Source organism: Mastomys coucha, unplaced genomic scaffold (assembly GCF_008632895.1).
Source record: "Mastomys coucha isolate ucsf_1 unplaced genomic scaffold, UCSF_Mcou_1 pScaffold23, whole genome shotgun sequence".
Lineage (NCBI taxonomy): Eukaryota > Metazoa > Chordata > Mammalia > Rodentia > Muridae > Mastomys > Mastomys coucha.
The window spans coordinates 86,305,736-86,333,000 of NW_022196906.1; the positions used below are offsets into that span (position 1 = coordinate 86,305,736).

The 27,265-nt window shown below is 39.3% G+C and overlaps 1 protein-coding gene across 2 annotated transcripts in view; it reads left to right on the top strand.

Moving 5' to 3' along the window:
* Plod2 (procollagen-lysine,2-oxoglutarate 5-dioxygenase 2) overlaps nucleotides 1-27,265 on the top strand; it is a 70,495-nt gene that overhangs the window by 36,697 nt on the left and 6,533 nt on the right. For both annotated transcript variants that reach the window (XM_031343158.1, XM_031343159.1), the window contains exons 4-13: nucleotides 5,654-5,817; nucleotides 8,663-8,775; nucleotides 11,071-11,134; nucleotides 12,016-12,113; nucleotides 14,674-14,775; nucleotides 17,331-17,456; nucleotides 18,825-18,946; nucleotides 20,825-20,929; nucleotides 23,907-24,032; nucleotides 26,091-26,232. In XM_031343158.1, coding sequence (XP_031199018.1) covers nucleotides 5,654-5,817; nucleotides 8,663-8,775; nucleotides 11,071-11,134; nucleotides 12,016-12,113; nucleotides 14,674-14,775; nucleotides 17,331-17,456; nucleotides 18,825-18,946; nucleotides 20,825-20,929; nucleotides 23,907-24,032; nucleotides 26,091-26,232 — 1,162 coding nt within the window. The remainder of the gene's footprint in view (nucleotides 1-5,653; nucleotides 5,818-8,662; nucleotides 8,776-11,070; nucleotides 11,135-12,015; nucleotides 12,114-14,673; nucleotides 14,776-17,330; nucleotides 17,457-18,824; nucleotides 18,947-20,824; nucleotides 20,930-23,906; nucleotides 24,033-26,090; nucleotides 26,233-27,265) is intronic.

A 27,265-nucleotide genomic window follows, 5' to 3' on the forward strand; every position in this document is an offset into this window, starting at 1 on the left:
AAACAAAAAACCCAAACAAAACAAAACAAAATAAAAAACCCAAAAAGCAAAAGAGAAAATAAAAAAGAAAAGCAGCTTGATTTAGTGAAGCTTCCTCTCTGGCAGTAGTGACAGCTTACATGTGCAGACACAAAGGATCTCATCATTAGTGATGGGCAGTGCTTCACATACATATAATAGCAGTAACTGGTCTCTCTCTCTCTCTCTCTCTCTCTCTCTCTCTCTCTCTCTCTCTCATACACACACACACACGTATGCACACACAGAGAGACATGCTTGCATCCTTGCATATGCATTCCCAAGCCAAATTGTCTACTTGAGGTTTGTTCTTCTTTAGTGAACAAGTGTTAGCTATCTCTGTATTCAAAATAAGATACTAGTTATGGGTACTGGCAGCTGACTGATGCAGAAATTCTACTTCTGAATAGTTTTTCTCTTTCATATTTGTTTTATATATGTTGTAACTGGCATAAGGGATCAGGAAGGTTACTTATTTTTTTTATTGAGTGAATAAATTCTCATTTTTACCGATTATTATTTGCCAACTTTGCACATTTATGTTCAGAAATAAGCCCCATCATTGTAAAAGGAGATGAAGATCCTCATCTTATTCACTGTATCATTTTAAAGTTTAAGGCACTAACCAAGAAACAGACAGAGACCCTGGTCTGGCAGTTAGCTGGGCTGAGGAGCATGCAGCTTTGAGATTTGCCACATTCTCCTTCTGGCTGTCCTCTGTGCACTGTGGCTGCTGCACTTGGGCCCCTCTGCAAACCTGGAGGCAGTGACCTTCCAGATAGAGAGAACCTCACTGATTCTGACTGTTCAGCATCAGTAATAATTTCATACCCTGCATGGGTAGCTTCATTTGTGGGCATATTCATCCAGTAATGTTTGACTTTTAAGATAGAACTGACTTTAGCCCCACCAACTCCCCATTCCTGTATCCCAAATTGCTAATATTTATTTGATTATTTTTATTATGATTTATACTTTATTCTGAAAATTCACTGGAGTGAGCATTTTCAATTAGTTAAAATGGTGTGTGTGTGTGTGTGTGTGTGTGTGTGTTATGTATGTATTCCTGTATATCTGTGTGTCTGTGTCATCAGTGTATGTTGCAGGTATTGAAGGATTCATACTGTTGAATCATGGTTTTATCTCTGGAAATACCAAAATTTATTTGAGGAGAGTCTTAAGATACATAGTTTTCAGGTATGGGTTGTTTCAGTTTCATTAGACTTTATTTTAACCTGTACCTGTACCTTCCAATGATTATAATTTGTGTTTAGCTCTATGCATGTAATGATCAGTAAAGTTTTGGGCTAGGGAAGAGTAACAAGGTTTGGGGAGACTTCTGTGGCTCTTTTCCGTGGCAACCCAGTAGCTTTTACCTCTTGGGTTTAATTCATTTATTGGTTGATTCACTCATTTGTTCAACAGACAATTACTGAATGTCTTCAAATTACTCAGCTAAGGGCCTAGATAGATGCTAAAGATGTGAGTCCAGCTCATAAGGGAGAAGATGCAGCCTGGAATAAGAGGGGCTTTTTAATTAGGTGAATAAAATAGAATGGCTATCTGGATGGGTACAGAGAATTGAAGGATAGTGAGAGGTAAGTGGAAGGAAATGCTATTTTCCTGTTCTGCTGGTCTCTAGAGGAGTCCACACTGGAAATAAGCCTTGAAAGCAAATCAATGGTTTGGGCCCAGTTGGGAAATCCATGGTAAGGGGATAGATGCTCATTATGAAGGCACACTTGACCCCACACAAAAGAATTCATATTAGCTTCTGGATAGGATAGTGAATCAAGGTTATCGGTGTGAGTTGATCTATTTAGATTTTATTCTACAGGGCAGGTATCCACAAATGTTCTTGTATGACCCAGTATTGTTCTGTAACTGAGAAATATGCATTTGCTTATGAAGACATATGTGGTGGCTGCTTTTGTGCCTGCCTGGCAGAGTGAAGTTGTTTGACAGAAACTATGTGGCCCTAGAGTCCAAACTCTCTTCTGTAGGCCAAATATTTGGTGACTTATTTTAGGCCACAGCTAGAATCTACCGGTTGACTCTGGGATGTGGTACCTTCAGGAGAGACTCAGACTCCCCGAGCCAGGAGTACATGTGTGGCAGGGAGTGGCAGATCGCTGGGAAGGTGCATATGGCCTGTAGGGATGTAAATCAATAGGGGGGTGGTGAGGGGTGTCATTGTCTCTCAGAGGACCTGAGAAGTAGACGTAAGGTGGAATCAGTAAGACACTGCGAAAGGATTTCCATGGAAGTTGTCACGGAAACCAGTGAGTCCAGGATGAATGACGAATTTTCATCCAGTCTGGGTCGCTGTGGTAGAAGTTACCACAAACATAACACAGAAGGACAAACACTCATAAAAGTCTCAATGACCTGTTGGAGCTAGAACTGTGCCATGTCTGGGCTCACTCTTATGGGTTTTGCAGGACTTGGGAATATTTACCATGCTTAAATATGGAAAAGTTTTGTTTTATTCCTCGTATTTAAATGGACTGAGTTCCTGTGAGAATTATTTTTATGACCTCTGTGCATTCGTCTTTTGAAAAAAATATTTTTATTGTACATTTTTGTGGCTCAAATAATTTTAAGTAGAAAAACTTTCTTCCGTTTGAGAAGTTTTAAATAGGCAGAAAGATCTCCCCCACCCAAGGAACTCAAACAGAACTGAGACCTGCTAGAAGGAAATAGGAAAAAATGTCACCAGCTCTACCTTTTTTAGCTGAGTGCGGTGGCGCCTGCCTGTAGATGAAGGCAGAGGTGCCGGGGCCAGCCTGGCCTTCATACCCTGTTCCTGGCTGGCCTGGGTTATGTGAGACCCTTTCCCAGAAGAGGAAATAGTTTACATTTTTTAGTCTAAGTAATATTTGTATTTGAATTATGTGAAAATAATTTCCTTCTCATCTACCTTAAGAGAATTACGTTTTAAAAGTAATGTGTTTGTGAAATGCTAAATTAGCAAATTAGACATCATATCTTCTTTTATAAACTATTGACTTTATTAATAGCCTAAAATACAGTTTTATCTTTGTCCTTCACTAGAGTTCCAAAGAGGAAGAACATTTACTTTCCAAATGGCATCTGCAAATTTTTTGGCCAACCTGGGTATTAAATCCAGGTGTCCTTCATCTGAAGACAAGGCTGTACGTAGAGTTTCACACACACACAGCTTCCGCCCTCGTTTGTAACCTTTGAGTATGTGGTGCTACTTAAAAATTCTCTATGAACTATATCTGTCTGCCTGCCTGCCAGCCTGTCCGTCTGTCCGTTCGTCCATCCATCCATCCATCCATCCATCTATCCATCCATCCATCTATCCATCCATCTATCCATCCATCCATCAACTATAATTCATGGGTTCTTTCACCCACCAAGCTAAATTTCTCCTCTCTCTCTTTCTCTCTCTCTCTCTCTCTCTCTCTCTCTCTCTCTCTCTCTCTCTCTCTCTCTCTCTCTCTCTCTCTCTCTCTCTCTCTCTCTCTCACACACACACACACACACACACACACACACACATATAAGCACTTGCATCATGGGCACATACAAACAAAATTAACAACTAGTACTTTGAAATAAAACAACTATGGTGAAAACAGGATTGACAAGGTCATTTATACAGAAAAGTATACTTTGTTTTATAAATCAGATTAGCTTGTTTGTTTAATTTTAAAAACACATCACTTAATTTTGAGATTTCAGAATACGTTTACTGGATATAAAACTTGCTTTAAAATAGACATATATCTTTAAAGTTTATTTAAAACACACACACCTATATGTGCACTGCCTTTTTCCATGTCCTGCTTTCTAAGCAGCCCCTCCTCCAGTTAATAACCAGCAGCCATTGTGTTTGCTTATGTATGCAGTCAATTGCTATTTGCAGTCACTTTTCCTCTGTTTTATAAATGAGAAATTAAGCTAGGTTAAATAACTGGTATGTGTAATCAGATGGCCAGCAGTAAAGCTGATATCAGACTGCAGCGAGTACATTATACACCTTGGTAGACTTTGGGATTACGCTCTTAGTGGCGCCAAGAGCATCTTCCTTAGAAAGAAAAAAAACATTCTAATACCTGTGTGCCTGTGTGTCTGCAGTCTTTCTCTGACATTTTACCTTTCTGGATATTCATAAACAGAAATTTAGTTTTGAATTGCAATATTTCATAATAGAAATATAAATAACTGATTAGTTTTTCTAGAGCAGCTTCAAGCAAAAAGAAATTAAATTATTTAGACAGTAGCTTTAGATATATTATTTTTAAAAAAACCTCTTGTATGTGTGTGTGTGCGTGTGTGTGTGTGTGTGTGTGTGTGTGTGTGTGTGTGTGTGTGTGTTGAGTAGTGGAGTGTATGAGTAATTCTAGCATCCATAGGCTGAGCTAGGAGAATTTCAAGTTTAATGACAGTCTGGACTAAGTAGAAAGATTCTTATCTCAAAATAAATTAGGGAATACCAAATTTGTTTAGCAGAGTTACAAAATTTAGTTATGTAATTTTTAATTCAGTTTTTTAGCCACTTAATTTTTTTTTTAAAGATATAAGCACTTGTTCCCTATGCAAAGGAAGGAGCAGAGAGATGTGGGCAAGTTCCTTTTTAAAGGATGTGCTTGGTGGTTATGTGTCTGCTTCTTCACACTGTGCTGGACAGAATTACTCACGTGACATGTCTTCCTTCCTTCATAGTACTTTCTAAGCAGGATGGCCATGTGCTCAGCTTTCACATGAACAATGCCGTTGTCCTAAGATTCGAATGTAGAAGAGGGGCAGGTATTATCTTTGCCAAGAGCCTAATGGAAAACCTAAACTCATGGTATTTTTGCTAAGTTATTTAACACAGTAAACTATGCATTACTAACTCTTACGTGTGCATATCCAGTCCCTCATAGACAGCTAGAGAGCACGGATGGAGCAGCCATGTGCTTCCAGGACATGTGACTCACAGTGTTAGCCACTAGGAAACCCTTGGCAGAACTCTAGAGCTTGACCCTCATGTTTGCCACCTACCATGAGCATTAGCGTAGTGTTCAACGAACATTGGCTTTCAACTGCACCAGTGTAAAACAAATACTGGTAGATTTAAAGTTGAAATAAGCTAGGACTTTCTGCAGAGAAGTTAGATCCCTAACAGGTTATTACAATTAATTTTCTCTCATGTTATGATCCTGTGAGTTAGTTCTGAAAAATAAAATCTGGGGTGGGGCAGGGACGGATCCATAAACCAGAAACCTTAAATTATATTGTTAATTTTACCTTGTTTTGAATTTATGGATCTGGTTAAGATTAAGAATGTAATTAAGATTCCATATTACAGAGTATATCAAGTATTAAGTGTATGCTGATAGCAGTGTGAGACTGATTAGTTAAAACCAGTTTATCAGGGGCAATAATGAATTGGTCACTGAAACTTCCTGTCTATGAACGTCACTGAAATATTTGACTGTTAAGATGGAAACTTTATTAAGTATTTATGCTGGTGTCATTAATTTAAATTAGCTGTAACATTTGCCTCTGCCTCCCAAGTGCTGGGATTAAAGGCGTGCGCCACCACTGCCCAGCTGGGATTTTTTTTTCTTAGTTTTTGTGCTTAAATTCTGAAACATGCATTTGTTTCTTTTAAAAACAGTTTTGATGTAATATTTGCTGGTGGGCCTGAAGAAGTTCTTAAAAAGTTCCAAAAGACAAATCATAAAATCGTCTTTGCAGCGGACGGGCTGCTGTGGCCAGATAAGCGGCTGGCAGACAAGTACCCTGTTGTGCACATTGGGAAACGCTACCTGAATTCTGGAGGTAAGAACAGTGCAGCCCTTTAGGACAAACAACAATATGAACTAACTAGTACCCTCGGAGCTCCCAGGGTCTCAACCACCAACCAAGGACTGCACATAGAGGGATCTGATTGTTCAAGCAGCATGTGTATGGTAGAGGATTGCAAAATCAATCATCAATAGGAGGAGAGGACCTCGGCCCTGTGAAGGTTCTGTGCTCCAGTGTAGGGGAATGCCAGGGCCAGAAAGTGGGAGAGGGCAGGGTGGCAGGCATGGGGAGGGGGGAGGCAACAGGGGTTTGTTTTTGTTTGTTTTTTTGTTTTATGGAGGGGAAATTGGGAATGGAGAAATTTGCATGTAAATAAAGAAAATATCTAAAATTAAAAAAAAAAAAAAGAACAGTGCTGCTAGAGACAGAAGTCTCAACCCCCACAACCATGATCTCGCTAGGAAATATTCAGAAAGCTCGTGCACAGGTTAGAGCTTGAAAACGGTTTCCCGTGGGCTGTCTGTGTGTCTAGGCAGTGTGGATATTCGAATTTCCACATTATAAGTGAGAATTTTGTCTTCTCATTACAGTTCATGGAGGTATTGGGTGTAGGATATTAAGTTTAATACGGTTCCTTTGAAAATGTTTCATGTTTAATCTGTAATCATGTTAGTAAAAACAGTCACTTGTTAATCTGCTCTGTCTGTTTTTAAATATATCCTGCTAAATGATTTATTTTGATTTTTTTTTTTTTAGTCAAAATTTTAAGTAGTGTCTGAGTGTATAGAAGTGTTGCATTCTCTGCATGAATCACCACAGATTAAATAACAGTGGTCACATACACTCCTTAAAGATGAGAGAAAACTTGACCTTGGAGACATCATGACTATAGAATATGTTCCCCTTCAACTGAGATTAATATAAACACACAGACAGAAGGTGTGACCTCATAGATGAAGGACTTATGCTCCCTTGGGTGAATAGCTTTAGATTAGGTTGTATTTTGTATTCAATTATTTTTTTTTTCCTGGAAATGGCATGTATCCTCTGGTACACATTCACGTGGACAGTAAAAAGCCACTGAGGGAAATGTCAGAGGGCCTCGTGGTGCTGTGAAGATGACAGATATTAGCAAACAAGTGCCTTTGGCAGTGATCTAATACAGGGAAGCCCTCAGAGATAAGGGATGAAGCTTTTTACCTGCAGTCAGGATTGTTAGCAAGAAGGCAGGGACCATGAGTGTGTGCAGTCAGTGTGTGGTTTCAGAGACAGTCTGTGAGAGAGATTCAAAGGACATGAGTTATGGCCTAGTGAAAATGGATCATTTAGTTTTAAAACACGTCAATAGAAAAAAATACATTAAGAATGTATATGGATGTAATTTTATTTCATTTATTTGAGGATAGTTGATCTTAGAAGAAGGATAAGAAAATAATTTTTCATAAGACAATATCATCAGCCAATAAAAATCTTATGTTATGGCAGGCAGATTTCTGAGTTCGAGGCCAGCCTGGTCTACAGAGTGAGTTCCAGGACAGCCAGGGCTATACAGAGAAACCCTGTTTCGAATACAAAAAAACAAAAAACAACAACAACAAAAAAACAACCAAACAAAAATCTTATAATACTAACTTTTAATTTTAGAACATTACTCATAGTAATTAAACACACATTGTCAGGCTGGAGAGGTTCTCCGTGGGAATGCTCTCACTGTTTCCCCAGCTCATAGCATCCACATCCGATCAGCTAGCTCACACGTCTGTAACTCCAGTTCAAGGGGATCTGACACTGTCTTCTGGCACTGTGAGCCCCTGCACACACTGCACACAAACAAACGGGCAGTTCAAGGGGATCTGACACCGTCTCCTGGCCAGTGTGAGCCCCTGCACACACTGCACACATACAAACAGGCAGTTCAAGGGGATCTGACACCGTGTTCTGGCCAGTGTGAGCCCCTGCACACACTGCACACATACAAATGGGCAGTTCAAGAGGATCTGACACCGTCTCCTGGCCAGTGTGAGCCCCTGCACACACTGCACACATACAAACAGGCAGTTCAAGGGGATCTGACACCGTCTCCTGGCCAGTGTGAGCCCCTGCACACACTGCACACATACAAACGGGCAGACTGTTGTAAACATAAAAGTAAGTCTTTTTTTAAAGCGTTGTCTCTGTGTGGCGATTCTTGCCTGTCAGTGAAGCAGGGCAGCTGGCTGCATGCCTGAAACTCAAAAAGGAAGACTTAGAAAATGATCCTGTTGTCTCTGGTCTTTATAGATACATGCCATTGGCAGATTCATCGCATAGGCTCGAAGGCCAAGGGGAACACTCCAGATTTAGAATTCCCTTCCCAGACAATGACATATAAGAGCTAGTGAGAAAAACAGTCTAGCAGGCATAGTAAGGCTGGTTCAAGTAATGGAAAAAATTCCCCACATTCCCTAGATAGAAAATTTCTGGGTGATTTTTGTAGTCAGTGACAACCTACATTCTTTTTGCTGACACTGGAATCTTGGCACGGCAGGAAACATTTCCTTCATTCAGAAGCAGTGGCTCCTTTTCTTTACCGAGTGATTCACAAGGTTGAGGGGAGCGCTTTCGTCGCCTGCTCCTTCCTACTTAGCCTTCCCTTAGCAGCCTTCAAAGGTTAGCTCCTGTAGGTCAGTTAACTTCAGGAATGCATGCGTTCAAAGCATCGTTGGTTGTCTTGCTTTGTATTATAGCTGCTGTTATCTCTCCAGTATAGCGTACATCCTGGTACGTTAGACCGCGTGACTTTCCAGCGTTGTCAGCTGTGCAGCGGCACTAACACTGACATGTCGGCGTGCACTTAGGCCTTTGAATCCTGAGCTCTCTGTGTCCTTGTGCATTGCAGGCTTTATTGGCTATGCTCCGTACGTCAGCCGTCTGGTCCAGCAGTGGAACCTGCAGGATAATGATGATGACCAGCTTTTTTACACTAAAGTTTACATCGACCCACTGAAGAGGGTGAGCAGTAGCTTGCGGTTTCTCACTTGCTGCTGTCCTGGCTGCCTTGGTTTTTATATTGTCCTCAACCAAGCGGTCAGGGAAACAAAGGATTTTGGAAGCTGAGTTGTACCATCACAGCTAAAAAACGTACAAGTCGGTGTAACAAGCATGGGGTGGTGACCTTGGTCTCCTTCCCTACCGTGGGCATTGAGAACTCTCTGTCGCTATCCCTCAGTGGCTGAGTCAGAAGCCTTGTCCAACCTGGGTTCATCGGAGAGGAAAACAATAGGTGTTCTGCGGAGGAACGCATCAAACAACTAGAAAGTTCAGGGCCAACATCTGCCATTGTGCCTGCCACCCACTGTAGCATCATTGTACGGCCTTTAAATATCAGAATGAGGTCAAGGCAATAACATTTCTCAGATTGGAGACCAAGGACAATACCAGACAATTATGCCAAATTTGGAGCACATATCTTTCATTAAGACAGTGTTCTTGGCAATAACAAAGGAATCTCTCTCTTTCTCTCTCTCTCTGTCTGTCTCTCTCTCTCTCTCTCTCTCTGTCTGTCTGTCTGTCTGTCTGTCTCTCTCTCTCTCTTTCTCTATCTCTCTCTATCTCTATCCCTCTGTCTGTCTATCTGTTTATTTTCATATAATGTCCTATGTAGCCCAGGCTTTCCTCGAACTCCTTATCCTCCTGTTTCTGTCTCTGGAGTGCTGTAATTTATAATTATATACAGCTGTGACTGGCAATACTTTGATAATTTTGAAATGGCATATGGGTGAACTCACTTCAAAGACAGTTTTTGATATGAGAAATGATGTCAAACTAGAATGTACAGTTCTGTGAGACTTGTCCCTTGGAGTCTGAGGGTGTCTCACCATTGTCCAGTGGCTGGTGTTGTAGATAGAGTGTGGTGGTCTTGGTCCTGTGAAGATAAATTTCAGTAGTTTTCATAGCCAGCAGGAAGGTTAAGAATGTTGGTCAAGGGGCTGCACAGATGTCTCAGAGGGGTAAAGCACTGGCTGTGTCAGCCTGAAGACCAGGTTGGGATCCTAAATAGCACACAAATGCTAAACAGGCTCACTTATAATCAGTGCTGAGCAACAGGCTGGCCATTGCTGGGGCAGGCTGGCTAATTAACTCAGCTTAGTCGGTGAGCTCCACATCCAAGTGAGAAGCCCTGCCTCCATAGGAGGTAGAGGGCAATAGAGAAGGCTAGTCAGTGTATACCTCTGGCCTCTACATACATGTGTGCTTACATACAGGCTAACACACACACACACGCACACATGTGCATGTGCTTTGGAATGTATATAGATTGTGGAATAAATTCATCTTGAAATTCCAGAGATTATAGTCTGAGATTCTAGAGAGGCAGAGACAGTGTCTTATTTCTTTGTCTTATGTCTTAAATTAAAATACTATAGTTGTCACAAACCAAATAACTAAAAGTAGTAGTGGGCTTAAAGACATAGGTGTTTTGTCTATGTATATTTTTCCTTCTAGTAGAGAGAGAGAGAGAGAAAAAGAGAGAGAGACAGAGACAGAGAGAGACAGAGAGAGAGACAGACAGACAGAGACAGACAGAGAGACAGAGAGACAGAGAGAGAGGGGATCATGGGCTGTAACAGTGGCATTCTCCTTTCAGCTTGTCACTGCTCCATTTCTAGCCTGGCATGCATACTTTCATATTTTCCCCGTGTCCTCCAGAGCCTAGATGACTGGTGGATCCCAGTCTTTACAGGCATACTCTAAGTAGATAAAATTCAGGAGAGTTTACAAAGAAAGCCATTGAAATTCATGGGCTCTCCTCATTGAGCCTTTCTGGAAGGTTCAGGAAGTACATTTGCATTTCTTTCACAAAATATCATGTAACTGCACATTAAACATTCATAGACCATACTAAAACTCCTGGGTATAGTTACAACTCAGTCTGCTGCATGCTTTTTGGAAAATGTTTGTTAAATTGGTTTAAGCTTTAATTCAGAGAAAGAGCAATATAATTTGAAAAAAAATGTTCTTAATATGAGGTAACGTTTTGTGCATTTTCTGTGCACTATAAATATAATTGTAATTTTTCTTTCTTGAATTGGGAGTCCTGTACACTGTTAACAGGGACGCAAGCTCTGTGTGAGTGCAAGTGTGAAGTGTACAGTGGTATCTGTGTAAGACATCTGAATATTTCCACAATACGTTGAACAAGTATTTTAAGTTGCAAATCCCCTCAAAGATACGTATATCGATAGGACTGTGCTGTGGGGTGTTTCTGTTGTAATTTTCAGTGTTATCCATTTTCCTATTTTTTAGGAAGCTTTCAACATCACATTGGATCACAAATGTAAAATTTTCCAGGCCTTGAATGGAGCTACAGGTACAGATGCCCCTGCTGCTACTTTCTCGTATCTGGGAATGCCCATTTTCAGTATCCGCTCCTGCATTAGCCCATCTGGTGCTAGAGCCCAGGTGGCAGCCCTTAAAATGTTCAAAACATAAAATACTGAAATGAACTTGACATGTTTCCATATAATCTGGAAAAATCCTTCCCTGGGTGAAAAAATGAAGTGCTGTCACTTAGATTGGATGGGTAGCTGTGAGTTCATTATATCTCTGCAACACACCGTATGGGTCAAGTTCTTTGGAACATATCAGTGCATTAATTTGTGTACTAAAAAATCATAATATTTTTATCTATGAATGCATTATCATTTTAAAAATTAAGAATGTGCTAGAGTTCAGTCTAATTCATAGTGCTGTCCACACAGGGACTGGATTCTCAGGCTTGAAAGAGTGTAGTGTTTAGCACTGTGAGAAGCCAAGCCTGAAGTACAAACACAATGCCTCTCATGTCCCTTGTGACTTTCTGGACCATCACAGAAGGTCAGCTCAGAATTGTACATCTGATCAGGTCCCCAGTCAGCTGTGGAGTCTAGCTTATACCTGGGAACGCATGTTCACCACACACACATTGCTTGCTGTTTCTAGAATAACCCTTCAAGGCCAGTCTGGGTCTACTACAGGAGGATAAATTGTGGCAGTGAGGCTGGCATGAGGTCAGGGACCAGTGAAGCAACCTTGTACCACTTCACCACTCAGCTTAGTGACAAGGCATTTGGTTGGTTGGGAGCCAGCTTTTGTTCGCTAACTATTGGAAGAGATGATTTCTTTGCATTAAAAAACGGGATAGTGTCTTAGAAATCCATAGACCTATATACATGTTTGAAGTTGACGAAAACTTTTCTCTTTTTAACCCAGATGAAGTTGTTCTAAAGTTTGAAAATGGTAAAAGCAGAGTGAAGAATACATTTTATGAAACACTGCCAGTGGCAATTAATGGAAATGGGCCCACCAAGGTGAGTCCCCACACCCTCAGTTCACTGTCTGTTTCTCAGGGTTGGAGTGTGGAGAAATATGGGAGGGTCATCATCTCATAAACGTATGTGAGAAACTTTAGTGCGAACAATTTATGTCCATTGTCTTTATGCAATATAGCTTCTGATTTAAAACAAACAAGATTTTCTCTTAGCAAAATTATGACCTTTTATTCTGTAGGTAGAAACTTCACTTTAGTGTTTATCTGTTTTAGGAAGAGTAAAGGCCACAGGACAGGAGAGCAAAACTTTTTTTTCCCCACAGTTGTTCAGAGACCTTAGAATAATCACCTGTTTTGCACATGAAAAGAAGTAATTTCTTCAATTCTTTTTATTTATAATAAAATGACCTTAATTCATGCCTCCAAGTCATAATGTGTAGCCACTGTGACCTTCAAGAATAGCTAGATGTGGTTCAGGATATGTTCTCGGCAAGTGCAAATGACATCACCATTGGAAGTGCTTTGAACAGGAGTCAGGAAAGTAGTAGGACCCAGTGCGCAGGAGCCCAGGGCAGCCTCGCCCCTGTGAGCAGCTTTCCACACCTTCCATGGCGGCCAGCAGAAGTGTCTCCAGTTATGAGGAAAACAGATGCTCTGGTGTATGGGAATTGGGAGGAGGTAGATAGAGTTTGCCATAGATGACAAACACGGGGCCATTGCCTCTCAAAATGACCGTTTCTCAATATCTCAATTACTCAGGAAACAAAGGACAGAAGGTAGAAAGTTACAAGATGAAATTTAATTCTAAAATCAGAAGGCACAAACGCCCCTTTGGGCATTAGCCCTTGGAACTGTTGACCATTTTCTTATTCGTACAGGGGATCTAGTAGATGAATTCATGACATAAATATTCAATTTTTATGTTATTTCTAAATTGTCAGTCATATACTGTGAGGGTTTTTTAATGTGTCCAATTTTATATTTCCTACTTTGCATTTTTCATGTCCTTTAAAAGTAACATGTATTAAGGTGTTCATTTTTATACATACATGTCTTATTTTAATAGTCACTTTTATTATTTGACAATCAGAAGTGCTTTCTGTGTCTGCTTTTGTTATGCATTTAAAATGTCACTATTGTCCCCTACCCCTTTTCAGAGGGTGTCACTGTACACTCCTGGCTAGCCTGGAACCTGCCTTGTAGACCAGGCCAGCTTTGAACTCAAAGAGATCCATCTGCTTCTGTCTCTGGAGTGCTGGGGTTAAAGGTGTGCACACCCATGTTCAGCCACACTGACTCTTAAAAATTCATAATGATTGTCATGGCCGTATGGCTTCTGACTTCTGAAATACCATATCATCCAAAGCAAATGCCCGTGTGGTGCTTGTCCATGTCTTCGGTCTGCAGCGGTTCAGTGTAGCCGCGTCTATAGCATCGTAGCGGGCACAAAAGCCTTCCTGTCCTAGTGCAGAGCTTCCTGATTTCAGCAGCCTCTGATTGAAATTTTCAATCCAATGGAAATATGGACAGAGCTGTGGAGGGGCTCTTGTGAAGCGGCCAGGTCCGCTCTATCTGTGCTGCATTTTAAAGCCAGGAGAAGCTGGGAAAAATCTCCTGGGTACTTCCTTATGTATTTCAGTTCTATCTTTAATACAGGTGACCTTCTTTTGATGATCTTACTTATACCCTGGTTTTAAAAAATGATTAATAAGCATAGTGGGGATTTAAAGAGTGTTCTAACAGTGGTGATGTTAGCTTACAGCAGACACTGTGTGGTATCAAGAGTGTAAAACATGTAGTGACCTTGTCACTTATACATCTAGAGAATACCTTCCTAAATGTCCCCATTTCAGAGAGTTTCTAGGCATGTTTAGGGCTCAAAGGGAACCACAGTATGCTCGCTTCTCATGTCATCTTCCAGTTAATCTCAGTCAGTACTTAGAAGAGAGGGCCGTAAGTCAAGGGGTGGGTACCTTGGCCGATGGGTAAGCAGCCTGTCCTTTAGCACATCCTTGGTTTGTGGATTGGACATTTCAATCCCATGCTGCATCTGTGCTCTGAGCAGCCCCCCAGAGCCTGGCTGACAGATATGTCTCCAAAAATTGCTTAATGCCCTCTGGTGAGGAAGGTTCCTCAGTATCTGGTTTGTGTGATGTGTTGGGGAGAGATCACACTACTGCTGCCCCATTTTCTGTAGGTGTTGGGCTGGACACTTAAATACATTTATCTCATTATTAAATTACTAACACATGATTTATGGCGGTTGGTCTAAAATGTCTTATCTGCTCCTTTAGTACTTTTTTTGTTTGCCATATTTTTGCAATGGTCATTTATACTATTATTCCTTACCTCAAATTATATCAAGTAGCACAACTCGCATGTTTGATAACAATGTATACATTTCTAGGCACAGTTTGCAGCAGTTAGTGATTCATCGTCTGAAGAAAGCATTCTTTAATGTGTATATATCGTTGATCAATGTTAGTGTGATTCTGGGGATATCCCAGGTACAGACAGAACTCTGTGGAGCTATGAGTATTGGGTGAGAACACCGTGGTGGGTGAGGACCACTGCTCATCTGTTTTTCTTGCATTTACTAGATTCTCCTGAATTACTTTGGAAACTATGTTCCAAATTCATGGACACAGGAAAATGGCTGTGCTCATTGTGACGTTGACACAATTGACTTGTCTACAGTAGATGTAAGTGGAATTTATTTGTATGAACTTATGTTAAAAAAAAAAATCTACATTGTCCGGGCTGGCAAGATGGCCCAGCAGTTAAGAGCACTGACTGCTCTTCCGAAGGTCCTGAGTTCAAATCCCAGCAACCACATGGTGGCTCACAACCACCCGTAATGAGATCTGATGCCCTCTTCTGGTGCGTTGAAGACAGCTACAGTGTACTTGCGTATAATAATAAATCTTTAAAAAAAAAAAAAACTACATTGTCATAAAATGCAGTGACTCAGGAAAAAGGCAAATTGTTTTATACTGTCCATTGGATATAAGGTAATGGATTTATACGGTAAAAATATGGTGCCTGAGAAAATCTATCGGCTTTTTCTTTTGAATTGTTTTGAAATCACTAACAACTGAACATTGAGGGAATTGAACATTTTCATCATGCCTGGGAGGTAAAGCAGTGCAGGTTAAAAATAAGATCTCTGGGAACGTGTGTGATGGCAGCACCTGGGGAGCAGCAATGTCCCGACACAGCACACTGGAACTCCCAGAGTGAATGCTGAGCTTCCCCCTGCTGCCCGAAGGGAGGATAAGACATAAACTGTCCGCATTTAGTAACTGCTGAATAGAGCTCTGTGTCACTATTTTTTTGGCCAGACTTTCAAGCAACAAACTAAATGTTTCCTATCGAGGAAGCGAGCCAGAGCAGTTCTGAATGAAGCCGCAGCACAGAGATGTTTAAACGTTTGTCGTCTTGATGTTTTTTGCAGAAAATGGTGTTATCCTCTGGAAGGAGAATCAGTTCCTTCTGTGTGGATTTTCCTTTCTAATCTAAACTTTCTGGTTGAAGGATAAAATGTTCGTGTTGAAGGTTTTTTTTTTTAAATTCAATAATTTTTTTTTGTGTATAAATACTTTTATACTTAACTGTGCTTGACTTACAACTTAATAAAATGTGCTAGGAAAACAACTTATCCCTAAATATGACAAAGATCTGTAGTCTCAAAATGTAGTAATCGTCCAGTAGGGACATACAAATTAAATATTTGTAGGATTGAGCTTCCAGATTCAGCATATGTTTAGATGTGGGTCATAGCACATTTTTATTGGGTAAAATTAAATTTCTGCTGTAGTGTAATTCATTCATGTTTTGCTTGTGCATGTGTTTGTGTGCAGACTAGTGTGCATATTCTGTGTGCACACATGGAGGTCAGAGGACAGCTTGCAAGGGTTTGTTCTCTTTTAATATGAGTCCTATGAACCATACCCACCTTTCCTACCTTTACTGCTGGGGTTGTCTTAGTGGCATTATATGTGCATACGTTTGGAGTTTGATAGATGTTTAACTATTGTTGCCACTATTTTAAAAGAATTAAAATAAGAACATTGAGTGGCTCTAAGTTACTCTTGAGTTCCATCTTGCTTTTCTATAACGCGGGATGGTTAATAACTTCTAAGGCCTTCGGACAATGAATGAAGCTCGTAAAAGATGGCGAGCTACTGTTGACTCCCTCCCTCCGCTGAACTGAAAGCTCCTAGAGGGTAGATGTGCTGCCTTCTGGGTCTTTTCTCTTACTTACATGTTTAGTAATCAGGGTCTGAAGTGATGAATAAAGCCCAGAGGACAGGCTCACTTTCTTGCAAACATGTTCATGTATTCAGGTAATGGAGGGAGGGATGTGCTTGAAAAGACAAGGAGAGCCAAGCCAGCACTTCACATGTGTGGGACTGAAGCTCTGCCTCAGTGGTGTGGAGCTTGCTCAGCATGTTTGGGCTCCATGAAGATGTCTCGTAGCTCTGGCTTTAGCTCTGTTGCATGTGGCTTGTGTGTGTATTGTTCCTCCTTCATTGTAACCTTTTAAAACCAGGAGCTTCCATTTCCTTTGGTAAAAACATCACAAAGACTGCTATGGTCAAAGTGTATTCCAGGCAGTTGCATAAAAAGAGAGAAAGGAGGAAACTACACCTAAAAATGCTTAAAGTAATTTAAGAAAATGCATAAAGTATTTTCATTAAGATAAAATATTAGTGAAAGTAGCATATATAAAATAATGGGAAGAAAAGAGTAAAAATGAGCCTATTAATAAGGTGAGGTTATTCATCTCCATCCTCCTCCTTCTCCTTTTTCCTTTCTTCCCATCTCTTCTTTCTCCGTGCCTAGGGATAGTTATGCCCTCTACCAGTGAGCCACACCCCTGGTCTGGAACGTACAGAGTTTTTCAAAACAGTTCAGCTCTGAAGACATTTTTTTGAAAACAGCCTTGAAAGAAGTGGATCACGGAAGTAGGCCGTATCCCACATTCAGGCGATGAATAGGATAAAAACTTTCAGGAACATGATATGATTTGATAAGATCACATTGATTGGCTTCATGGAAATTAACTTGCAGTGTTAGAGGACATCGGCGATTGATGCAAGCTTAGTGATTATGCTGATGTGAAAGTCTAGTGTGCTATTGTTGTTGTTGTTTGTGGTTCCTACCCCCACCCCCCGCCCCGTGGTACTGCTTAAGATTTGAGTAGAATTTAGTCGTACTGATTATAATTTGCTTTTGTATTTGCTATAACACATAGGTCCATCCAAAGGTAACACTAGGTGTTTTTATTGAACAACCAACCCCCTTTCTACCTCGATTCCTGAACTTACTGTTAACACTGGATTATCCCAAAGAAGCACTTCAACTCTTTATTCATAATAAAGTAAGTATTTCACTCTGAGTGTTGTGGGAGAGAATTCTTTTGAACTGACTTCCCTTGCATCTAAAACCAAGTGGAAGGTTTTATTTCCAATCTGTGTTAAGAATTGAAAATTGAATCTAATAGTAGGCTGAACAGCATGAAATTGACAGTTTCCATAGATCAAAATGGCTGAATATTAGCCATTTTCTTACAGCGTGTCTGTGAAGGGTGTGTGGAAGAGCTTGTGTTCCTTTGCATTGGTTGGAGAGGGTTTGGGGCTTTCTTTTCAGTGGGTTTCTGGCCATTGCTGATTTTCTAGCAATAATACCATAGCATCAGAACTAAAACTAGAGAAAGCCTACTTCTATCCATCTCAAAATGTGCTTTTCACCAGAGGAATTTGATATTGTTATTTCTTGCAAGAAATGAAGCATGCTATTTTCTACTTTTGCCGTAATAGTGTTGTTTTTTTGTTTTTTGTTTTTTGTTTTTTTTTTAAACTATTGTCATTTGGATGTCTCAAAATCATTTATTTATTTTTTTTCTGGAGACTATTTTAAAATTTCAGAAACCCATCTTTAGTAATTTCAGAGTAAATATATCAGACATTTGCCATCCAAAATTAATCATAGTATAGAGTCTTAAAATAAACCCTTTTTACTCTCACAGTATTATGCTCTTTGTTTACATTTTACCTGCCTTTAAATGGCCTTGAAATCCTTTACATTTCTGTTTGTTGTTCTGCTTAAGGTTGTGTCACCCAGCCTCATGTGACAACTGACCTTTCCATGCTGTGACAGCATTTTTGAGAAGGCAGAATAGGATGAGTTACATAAACATCTCCTCACGGTCTGGTGCTGGGAGCGAGTCCACCTGAACTTCAGTATGGCTGAATCATGCTAATTGATGGTTCACACCACTGTCAGACTGTCAATATGAATATGTCCAACAGTCTTTGTTTTAGTAAAGACAATCTTGTCTGGATTATTGTTACATTTTATTTTACACAATGAGACTTTATATTCAGAATAGATTAATATCTATTAAATTTAATAGACCTCTTCTAGATTTTTATGGTACATGTATAAGATTTTTAGGCAGCAAGATTTTTATCTTCTCACTTCAGTTCAAATTCTCTTGAATGACTAGGATTCAAGTAGTATTGCAGGACTTAACCAAGGAGCAGACATCGAAATATTTTTGAAGCTGCTTCTCTCTTTGGATATTTATGTAAACTGACTTTATGTTTGTTTTGTGGTTTTCTTTGAGTGACAGTTAAGTGCATTTTCTGTAATTGAACAACTGTGAATCAAATAATCCATACTTCCAATGTGAAGCATTGTCTTTATGTATAAAACATGATTGTTTTCTATTCAAAATCTCTTGCAGGAAGTTTATCATGAAAAGGACATCAAAGTGTTTGTTGATAAAGCTAAGCACGACATCAGCACTATAAAAATAGTAGGACCAGAGGAAAACCTAAGTCAAGCGGAAGCCAGGAACATGGGCATGTATGTCTGAATGGTGTAGACTGAATTAGTATTCTAGTAAATGAACTTTATGTATAAAATTCTCAACATTATTCTGTTTAAGTTACAAGGCAGCTGTTTCCTGTGTGTCACAGATACAGCTGCAGGACTCCCCTTGGCATGGGTGTGGCTACACAGGACGGCTGTAGTAGACATTTCTTACATTTTTCTTTAAGCCAAGTCAAAATATATTTAATCAGTTTATGATAAAGATTGAAACAAAACAACAGATAAATGAATATTGCAGCTTCAATAATGGATGACTTACTTTTAAATTCACCAATAGAAGACCTTGTATGTAGCCAAGCTCCTGTTGGGCATACAGGTGCTCCACCTTGACATGGCCAATATTGTATACTCAGAAGAGTATTTGAAGTCTTTTAATACTTCTAATAGAATCCATGTAAAACTCTGCTCATGGAGAAGTCATGGCTTAAGAGAATACCAAGCTAATACCCCAGACTGCATTTTGAAAGCTGCTTGCAGAAAGGCAAACATAACGCGTCTTCTTATCAGGAGACATTCTTATCTGTTGCTGACTCTCACACCTTTTACTGGGCAAGTCCAGCTCATAGCTAGGGGTTCTGCTTCGGACGGGCTATTAGCATAGTCAGAAGTGCCTGTATCCCTAACTCAGTCATTAGACAATCTCAATGAGTGAGTACCCATTCAGGACTTACTCATTCACTCTGATGGTTTGAATAACTGCTGTGAGTTTTCCCATCAGCTGTCCTGCTTGGCACCTACTTTGAAAAATGTACTTAAGTGCAGAAAGGAGGAGCCAGGGGGCCAGCAAAGAATCCTAAATGCAGGAGCCATAACGTGTGGAAGATTTCACAGGTCATCATGGTTATCAGTAGTGGCTCAGTCCTTGGTATTTCTGCTGATAACACTGCAGGCTGTCTTGGAAAAAGATGCCAGTCTCTACCTCCAGTGAGCAGACAGGAGATAACTGTCTTAAAAAGCATCCTATACAACCATGTATTAAATATTAATGCTTAAGGCACCTTCAACTTCATCTCCATCATTCCTCTCAAATTACAGTTGTCAGTGTCTCGGTTTGTAGTCCAGTGGTCTTAGCATGTATACGGCTGGGATTAACCTTCAGCACCACACACACACACACACACACACACACACACACACACACACACAAACAGCAGCAAAAAACCTAAACTTTTTAAAAGAACTGAATTATTTAGTATTTCATTTTGTGTATCTGTGTTTGCAATGTAAAAAGTCATTTCCAATGTAAAGAAATTGAGATAAGTTATTTTTTTCCCTTTCAGAAAGCATTTACATGGTTCACATATTCTCATTGTTGCAAGATGTTTTGTGTGCATGGTGTATGTGTTTGCATAAGTGTGTGTACCTATCATGTGTACAGAAGCCAGAGCAGGACATGAGATATCCTTATCTATCCTTACTCCCTTGAGACAACATCTCTCACTTCCCTGAGGCAGACTGGAAGGTGACCAGCCAGTCACAGCCACCCCCTCTATCTGTGTCCCTGTAATCCTGGGGTACAGGCCTGTGTGTTGGGCCATGCTGGGCATTTTACACGGATTCGGGGCATAAGTCCTTATGCTTGCACAGCAAGAACTGTGATACTGAGCCATCCCTGTGGCTCCTATGTGTTTTTATGCCTTAAAATATATAGTGACTTCAGAATGTATTTCTCACTTGGCCTGAGATTGTAGTGATGTAGACTTATGCACTGATGAATTAGGGATTTTCAGTATCAAGCAGTGTTGTTTGGAAAACAGCATCAGAGCATCTCTACTTACGTTTGCTTTATGCTAATATTTCCAAACAAGAATTTTTATCGAATGCTTATTTTATTTTCCTTCTCAACATCAGGGACTTCTGCCGTCAAGATGAAAAGTGTGATTACTACTTTAGTGTGGATGCAGATGTTGTTTTGACAAACCCAAGAACTTTAAAAATTTTGATTGAACAAAACAGGTACTAAAATTTAACATGAATTCATTAGTCATAAGGTAATTTCCCACATCTGTGTGGGCATACTATCTAACCTTAATAAATCGAGGTAAGTCACATTCAGCTGTCTTCTCTACCTTGTAATCTCTCTGTACTAAACATTCCATTAGCAGTCATGGAGCCAAAAGTGTTTAATTGTGCGTACAGTCAAAAAGTGGTTGTTTCGTGGCATTTGGTCTATTTTTATATAAGCAACATTTACATTATTAATATCTCCAGTACTAGTAAATTTTCTAATTTTTATCATTTATAAATATTTTAAATGCAGGCTTTCATAAAGCTCACTGGTTATTCCATAGAGTTATAGTTCTAAAATCAGACATTTCTATAGTCTGATCCCTCTACAGTGAACTGTAGTTGCATTTCTGTTTGTACTGATTGTCGATGACTTGAATTGAAATGAAATAAAAGCATTGTAGATAGAAGGGTCTTAATCTTACCTGTTAGACTACAGCTACGACTGAGTCTGCTGCCATTCCCTGGGCCTCGTGGCTCACGTTTGTGCTGTTTGTGTGCATTCATAATTGTTCCTCACAATAAAAAAGGAATAGGAATGGAAATGTGAGCATAACCTCACTGTGTTACAGAAGTACGTAGGAAGTGTGCTGTGCTACGTCAACACACCCTGGGTATGGAGACATACCCAAGGGAGCTGCTCAGTTTGCAGATCCAGCCTTTGCTGCGCAACCGGACTCAGCACATGTAGTCCTGACCTGAGTCTGCACAAGTCAGGGTTGGAATTTGAATGGTCATATGGACAGTCAAGAGCAGAGAGAGTATAATTGCTCTTAGATAATTGCTTGCTTGTTCTTAGCTTGTTTTTCTCTCTTTTGTTATTATCCAGGATCCCCTGTGTAGGGAATGATATCCCTCACAATAGACTGAGTCATCCCACCCTGAGATGCCCATTGGCCAAACCTGATCTAGAAATTTTTTTGAAAAATTTTCATTTTTGAGTCCTCGACAATCAGTAGAATAGGAAATGCAACTGCGGCTCGCTGTGGAATGATCCGAGCATTGGAAATGTCTGATTTTAGAAAAACAGTTTTATGAAATTTTTTTTTCTTTAAGACTCTTGGTGATGCTAAGTTTTTTTGTTGGGCTGAGAGTTAAAGCTAACCAGCACAGATGAGTTAATTTTATGACAGTTTGGGTAGCTATAGTTACTTAGTTATTAGTTACTGTCCTAGTATAACAGTTAATTCATTCCAGATTTTAAACATAGATTCCCCTTAATATTAATCAAAGGCTTTAATAATCTGAAAAATAAAATTTATTTCAAAAGGAAGTCAGTTGCCTTTTTTATTCCTTACCCCTTTACAGACTTGTAAAACCAATGGTTCCTATTTGCATGGACTTCTCTGCTACAGAAGTTTACCTATGGTCCTCATGATTCTTGTTTCTGTTTCTGAAGTTTCCTTGAGAAATGTGTGCATAGCGATATGTGTGAGATGCAGAGGACTCAAGTGTGAGTCACATGTTCAGGATGGGATATGTAACTTGGAGCATCTGTCACCTCTCTGTTCTCCCTTTGTTTCTTGCTCCCCATTTTACTTCTTTGGTATAACAGAAGTCATCCCCTCCAGTTTAAATCCTCATGTTTTCCATTCTTAAAAAACACTGAGGCACACAGCAACCAAGCTTTGGTTTCTAGGTTTCTCAGTATAACACTTGAGGAGCAACTGAGATCATAAATTATAAGTTTTTTGTTTGCTTTGTCTTTTTTTTTTTTTTTTGAACTGTCAAAATACTTCCTGTCAGTTATGGACATAGAATCATCATTCCCTGCATTCCCATAAAGTTAATTTATAGTATCATTTCTAGTGCTATAGTAGTACAAAGCCATGTGCTTCTGGCTAATCTTTGGTAAATGGTAAAAAAAAAAAAAAAAAAAAAAAAACCTTGGTGGGCATGATACACATTTTTCCTTAATTTGTCATTTATGTGTATAGGTGCTTGGTACTGTGTTTGTCCCAAAGGTACCACTTTCCAAATAGCTATTCAGGCAGAATATTGTCATGATGTCTTACTGTATTTGCTATGGCTATAACAAGGGCATCAACAGGGTAGGTTATAAAGAGTAAGAGTTTATTGTTTGACTCTGGTGGACTTGTATGCTGGCTGATTCAGCATCGGATGCAGGGGCTTCTTCAGGGCTGCCTGCTGCCTCCTCACACTCTTTGGTACGTTATGAGGAGAGGAGGGGCAAGAGGAAAAGAGTTTCAAGGTCTCTCTGCTTCTATAATCTTCTCTGAAGTTATGGGGCTATGATGCATTGCAGGCCTCTCAAAGTCCCATGTCTCAGGACCGTCACAGTAGCAATTACATTTAAACTCTAGGTTTCCTAGGGGACTTTCAGTTCCAGGCAAGTGTCTCTGTTTTGTTTTCGGAAGTGAAGGCTGACGTATCCATTGCTGCCAGGCCAGCTTACAACTATAACCCAGTTTTAAAAGTTCTGAAATCCTGGAGACAGATGGTAAAGTGATTAGGGTTTGTTTTAGGAACATTGTCTCATCAGTGTCTCGGCCCATCTGCATGTGTTGTTTTTCGTTCAACAAATATTCATTGGCTACCTTAATACTGTAGAGAGTGTTCAGTTTGCCAGTTAAACTAGAATTTAATTTAAACACAATGAAACAATTTAGGTTTACTTTCTTCAATGTAACTGGCAAGCTGTTAAAAAGCTATTTCAGTATTTTCTTAGCATTTTGAATAATTTTCTGTTTTTGTCTTTTTAATTAACATAACTGAAAATTTTGTGTATCTATTGAAGAAAAGATGAAGAGATTCATTTTTTATTTGTGGATTATATATGTATCTAAATGTATATGTTATGGTTGTTATAATTGTTAAATGAACTTCACCATGTTATACGTCTTACAAAGTACACAACTGCAATGAATATTTAAAAGTTAATAATGCTGTGAGTTTCCTTCCTTAGGAAGATCATCGCTCCTCTCGTGACACGTCATGGCAAGTTGTGGTCCAACTTCTGGGGCGCACTGAGTCCTGATGGATACTATGCTCGCTCTGAAGACTACGTGGACATCGTTCAAGGGAACAGAGTGTGAGTTGTCTGATTAATCTTTTCATACACAATATATGACGATATGATCTTACTAATATTACTTGAAAATAATCTTTATTTGTTTAGGATAAATTTGAGAACTTGGAGATCACTTACAGTTACATAAAAACTTTTTTTTAAGATAGAAAGCAATCTACATGATTAATGGGACAACTTCCTCGTTATATGATAATACTTGGTTGCCATGTGTACACATCTAGTATAGAGAGGAGTAGAGCTCTTAAAAGTTGCAAAAGAAAAAGAATTAAAAAAAAGTTGCAAAAGAGTTTAGTTTACCTAATTCATTTAGTGGCTCCAATAAAACTTGTCTTTAATGTCTTTAAAATTTATAAATACAGAAATAATAATGCAGAAAACCAGAGCTTTCCAACACTCCCAACTCCATGAGGTGATTTTGTTGGTAGCTTTTGCTTTGCTTTCTCATGTCTGTGTGGAAGAGCTAATGTGTACATAAATGGTAAGAAACCACCAGCATTCAATTGTCATCTTGTAGGGGTTTCAAAAAATACACACGCTATAAAATACAAATGTGCAAGTAATATATACTTTCCAGAAGATAGCTGACATTTTCTAAAATAAAAAAAAAAAAATTAGTCTGTCAAATGTCAAGAGTTTTTGTTAAGGCAATGCTAGGCAAGAGTGTCGCTCTTGTTTTCCAGATGGTAGGCTAGCATGCCTGCATCCTAAGTGCTCAGTCTTAAATATCAAACTCATCAGCTCAGTTTAAAAGTGGAATATACTCTGACATCTTAAAAGAGGTGCCCTTAGATTAAATACCTCGTATTTTCCTTGAGAAAATTGTAGCTGTGACAAAGTGTTTTCCTTCTGAAGGTAAAGATTGACTTAGGAGCATTACATCTGAAAGATGCAAGTGTGATAAAGTTTTTGTTATCTGAGAACATGGTAGATCAGTAGCAAGACAACTCTGTTTCAGATACTTTTATTGAGTCTAAAATGATATATAAGTCATATATTTGAAACTATCCATGGATTCGAAATGAAGGTTGTCAGATGTAGAACAGAGTCTTTGTGTCGATTGCAGTAAATCATACTTTCTTCGTGCACAGTGGCTTCCTGTCTGATTTATCCTTAGGATAAAGTGAAGAGGACGATAAGAACGATGGTCAGTGACTGAGCTGGAGGGAGGAGTGATGATGGCACACACGAGTGCATCTGCATCTGTGCCCTTGGAAGGAAGCATTGCATTCCGTCACGTTTAGTGTTTACATTTACCTGACAATGTATGCAGATCTAAAAGCCTTTGATTGTTTATATTTTCTCATCTAAGTAAGGCAAAATGAGTTCTTACACTTCCTTGGTCAAGATTTTTCCTTTCTGATTCCTAAACGTGACAGACTGGCCTTCAGGAGCTGAGACTGTATAGAAGGAGCCCTGTCAGAATGGGGTGGGGATGGAGCAGAGAGAGAGCTGCCTGCAGACACTTGCTCTGCAGCTGTATTTCCTCTCAGCTTCTTCCACACAGATTTAAGGAAAGCTTAGTGAATTCCTTGCGAATACCATTTAACAGTTCTTATGTTTATGTTTATTTATTTTTTACTTATTCATTTTTGCTGTGGTGGATGCACGGCCTCATGATAGTGTTTACAAAGTCCTGCGATATAAATACTTCTATGGCCTATGTGTCTTGGCTCTGATGTCTACTTTAGGGAGCTATGCCACCTAATGCCAGCACACCTCTGGTTCTCTGTCGCTATCAGATGTTCACTGTTAAATAGAAAACATTCTGTACAGTTGACTATCGTGATCTAACTGTAACAACAATGGCAGGTATGAACAGCTAGATACAACCTAGCTGAAAGTCTACCTAGGGATAATAGTTCCTCCTAAACCTCATTAGGATATGTATATTCAAAAATTCATATGTGTCAAACACCACCATATGCTTTACCAGCTGAAGTAATTTATATATACAAAGCCTGAACATATACAAAGCATTTATTTTAAACTGTAAGCATGAAACACGTTTTTGAATGTGTGGTATTTTTGGAATGTATTTTTTTTTTTTTTTACTTTCAGAGGAATCTGGAATGTCCCATACATGGCTAATGTGTACTTAATTCAAGGAAAGACACTCCGATCAGAGATGAATGAAAGGAACTACTTTGTCCGTGATAAGCTGGATCCTGATATGGCCCTTTGCCGCAATGCTCGAGATATGGTAAGGTCCAGAGCTGCGGCTTCCTGCAGCTTTCTGATGAGATGCTTGCTTTTCAGTCTGTGTGCCACTGTATTTGGATGCCCTTTTCTCTCTTATTTGTAAATACGTGCCAATTTTTTTGATCCTATGTTTTATGGAGAACAGTTTGTGAACATATGTAACATAGATTTTTTAAATGTTAGATGATGATTGTTTCATAAGCAGCCTAAGAAGATTTTAATAAAGGCAGAATTAAGAATAAGCTTTGTTCTTTTAAGAATTACTGTTCACTCACATTTGAAAATTTTTAAGTAAAATAATCGAGTTTAGTTAATATTAATTTGAATAACATTTACTTTACACATTTGATAAGTACATAATCTTGTGAAATCAGCGACTATATTTTTCTGAGTGTACTCTATAATATTAGTGTTGGTATACTCTTATGAAGCAGGCTCCCCAAACTATAAAAATAATATATTTAATATATATAGTGTTGATGATACATTAGTGTTTTAGAAATGTACTTTTATAATAAAATATAAATGCTTATAGAAAAGAACTTTTCAAAATGCACAAATATGTTTTAATTCAGAAAACATATTTATAAGATTTTCTATTTCAGATATTGTTATTTTGTTCCTTAATTTATATATGCAATCATGGCCCCAGGAATATCAGAAAAGTTGGCAAGTATTTTTCCTTAGTTTAACAAGGCATGTGTTCCAGAATGTTTGTTCGGCCTGTGTATCTGTGTGCACCCTCATTGAACACCCTCAGGACCTTTGATTGTATTTGTGTGCTCATGTTTGGCTGATTTCACTCAACAGCGCATCCGGAATGGCCTCTTACTCATTTTCCTTCCTTTGTCTTAATTACGTGTCTAATGAAGTTTTGCTAAGGAATGAGCTTGGATTGTATGTGTTTCACCAAGCAAGTTAAAGGAAAGCAGCAGCGGGGCTGGCTTGACCTTCACGCGTGCTCCGTAAGCTATGCTTGTTCTGCATGCTGTTCAGGAAGGGCGTTTCACAGCGTCAGCTTTTATCCGAGCTCC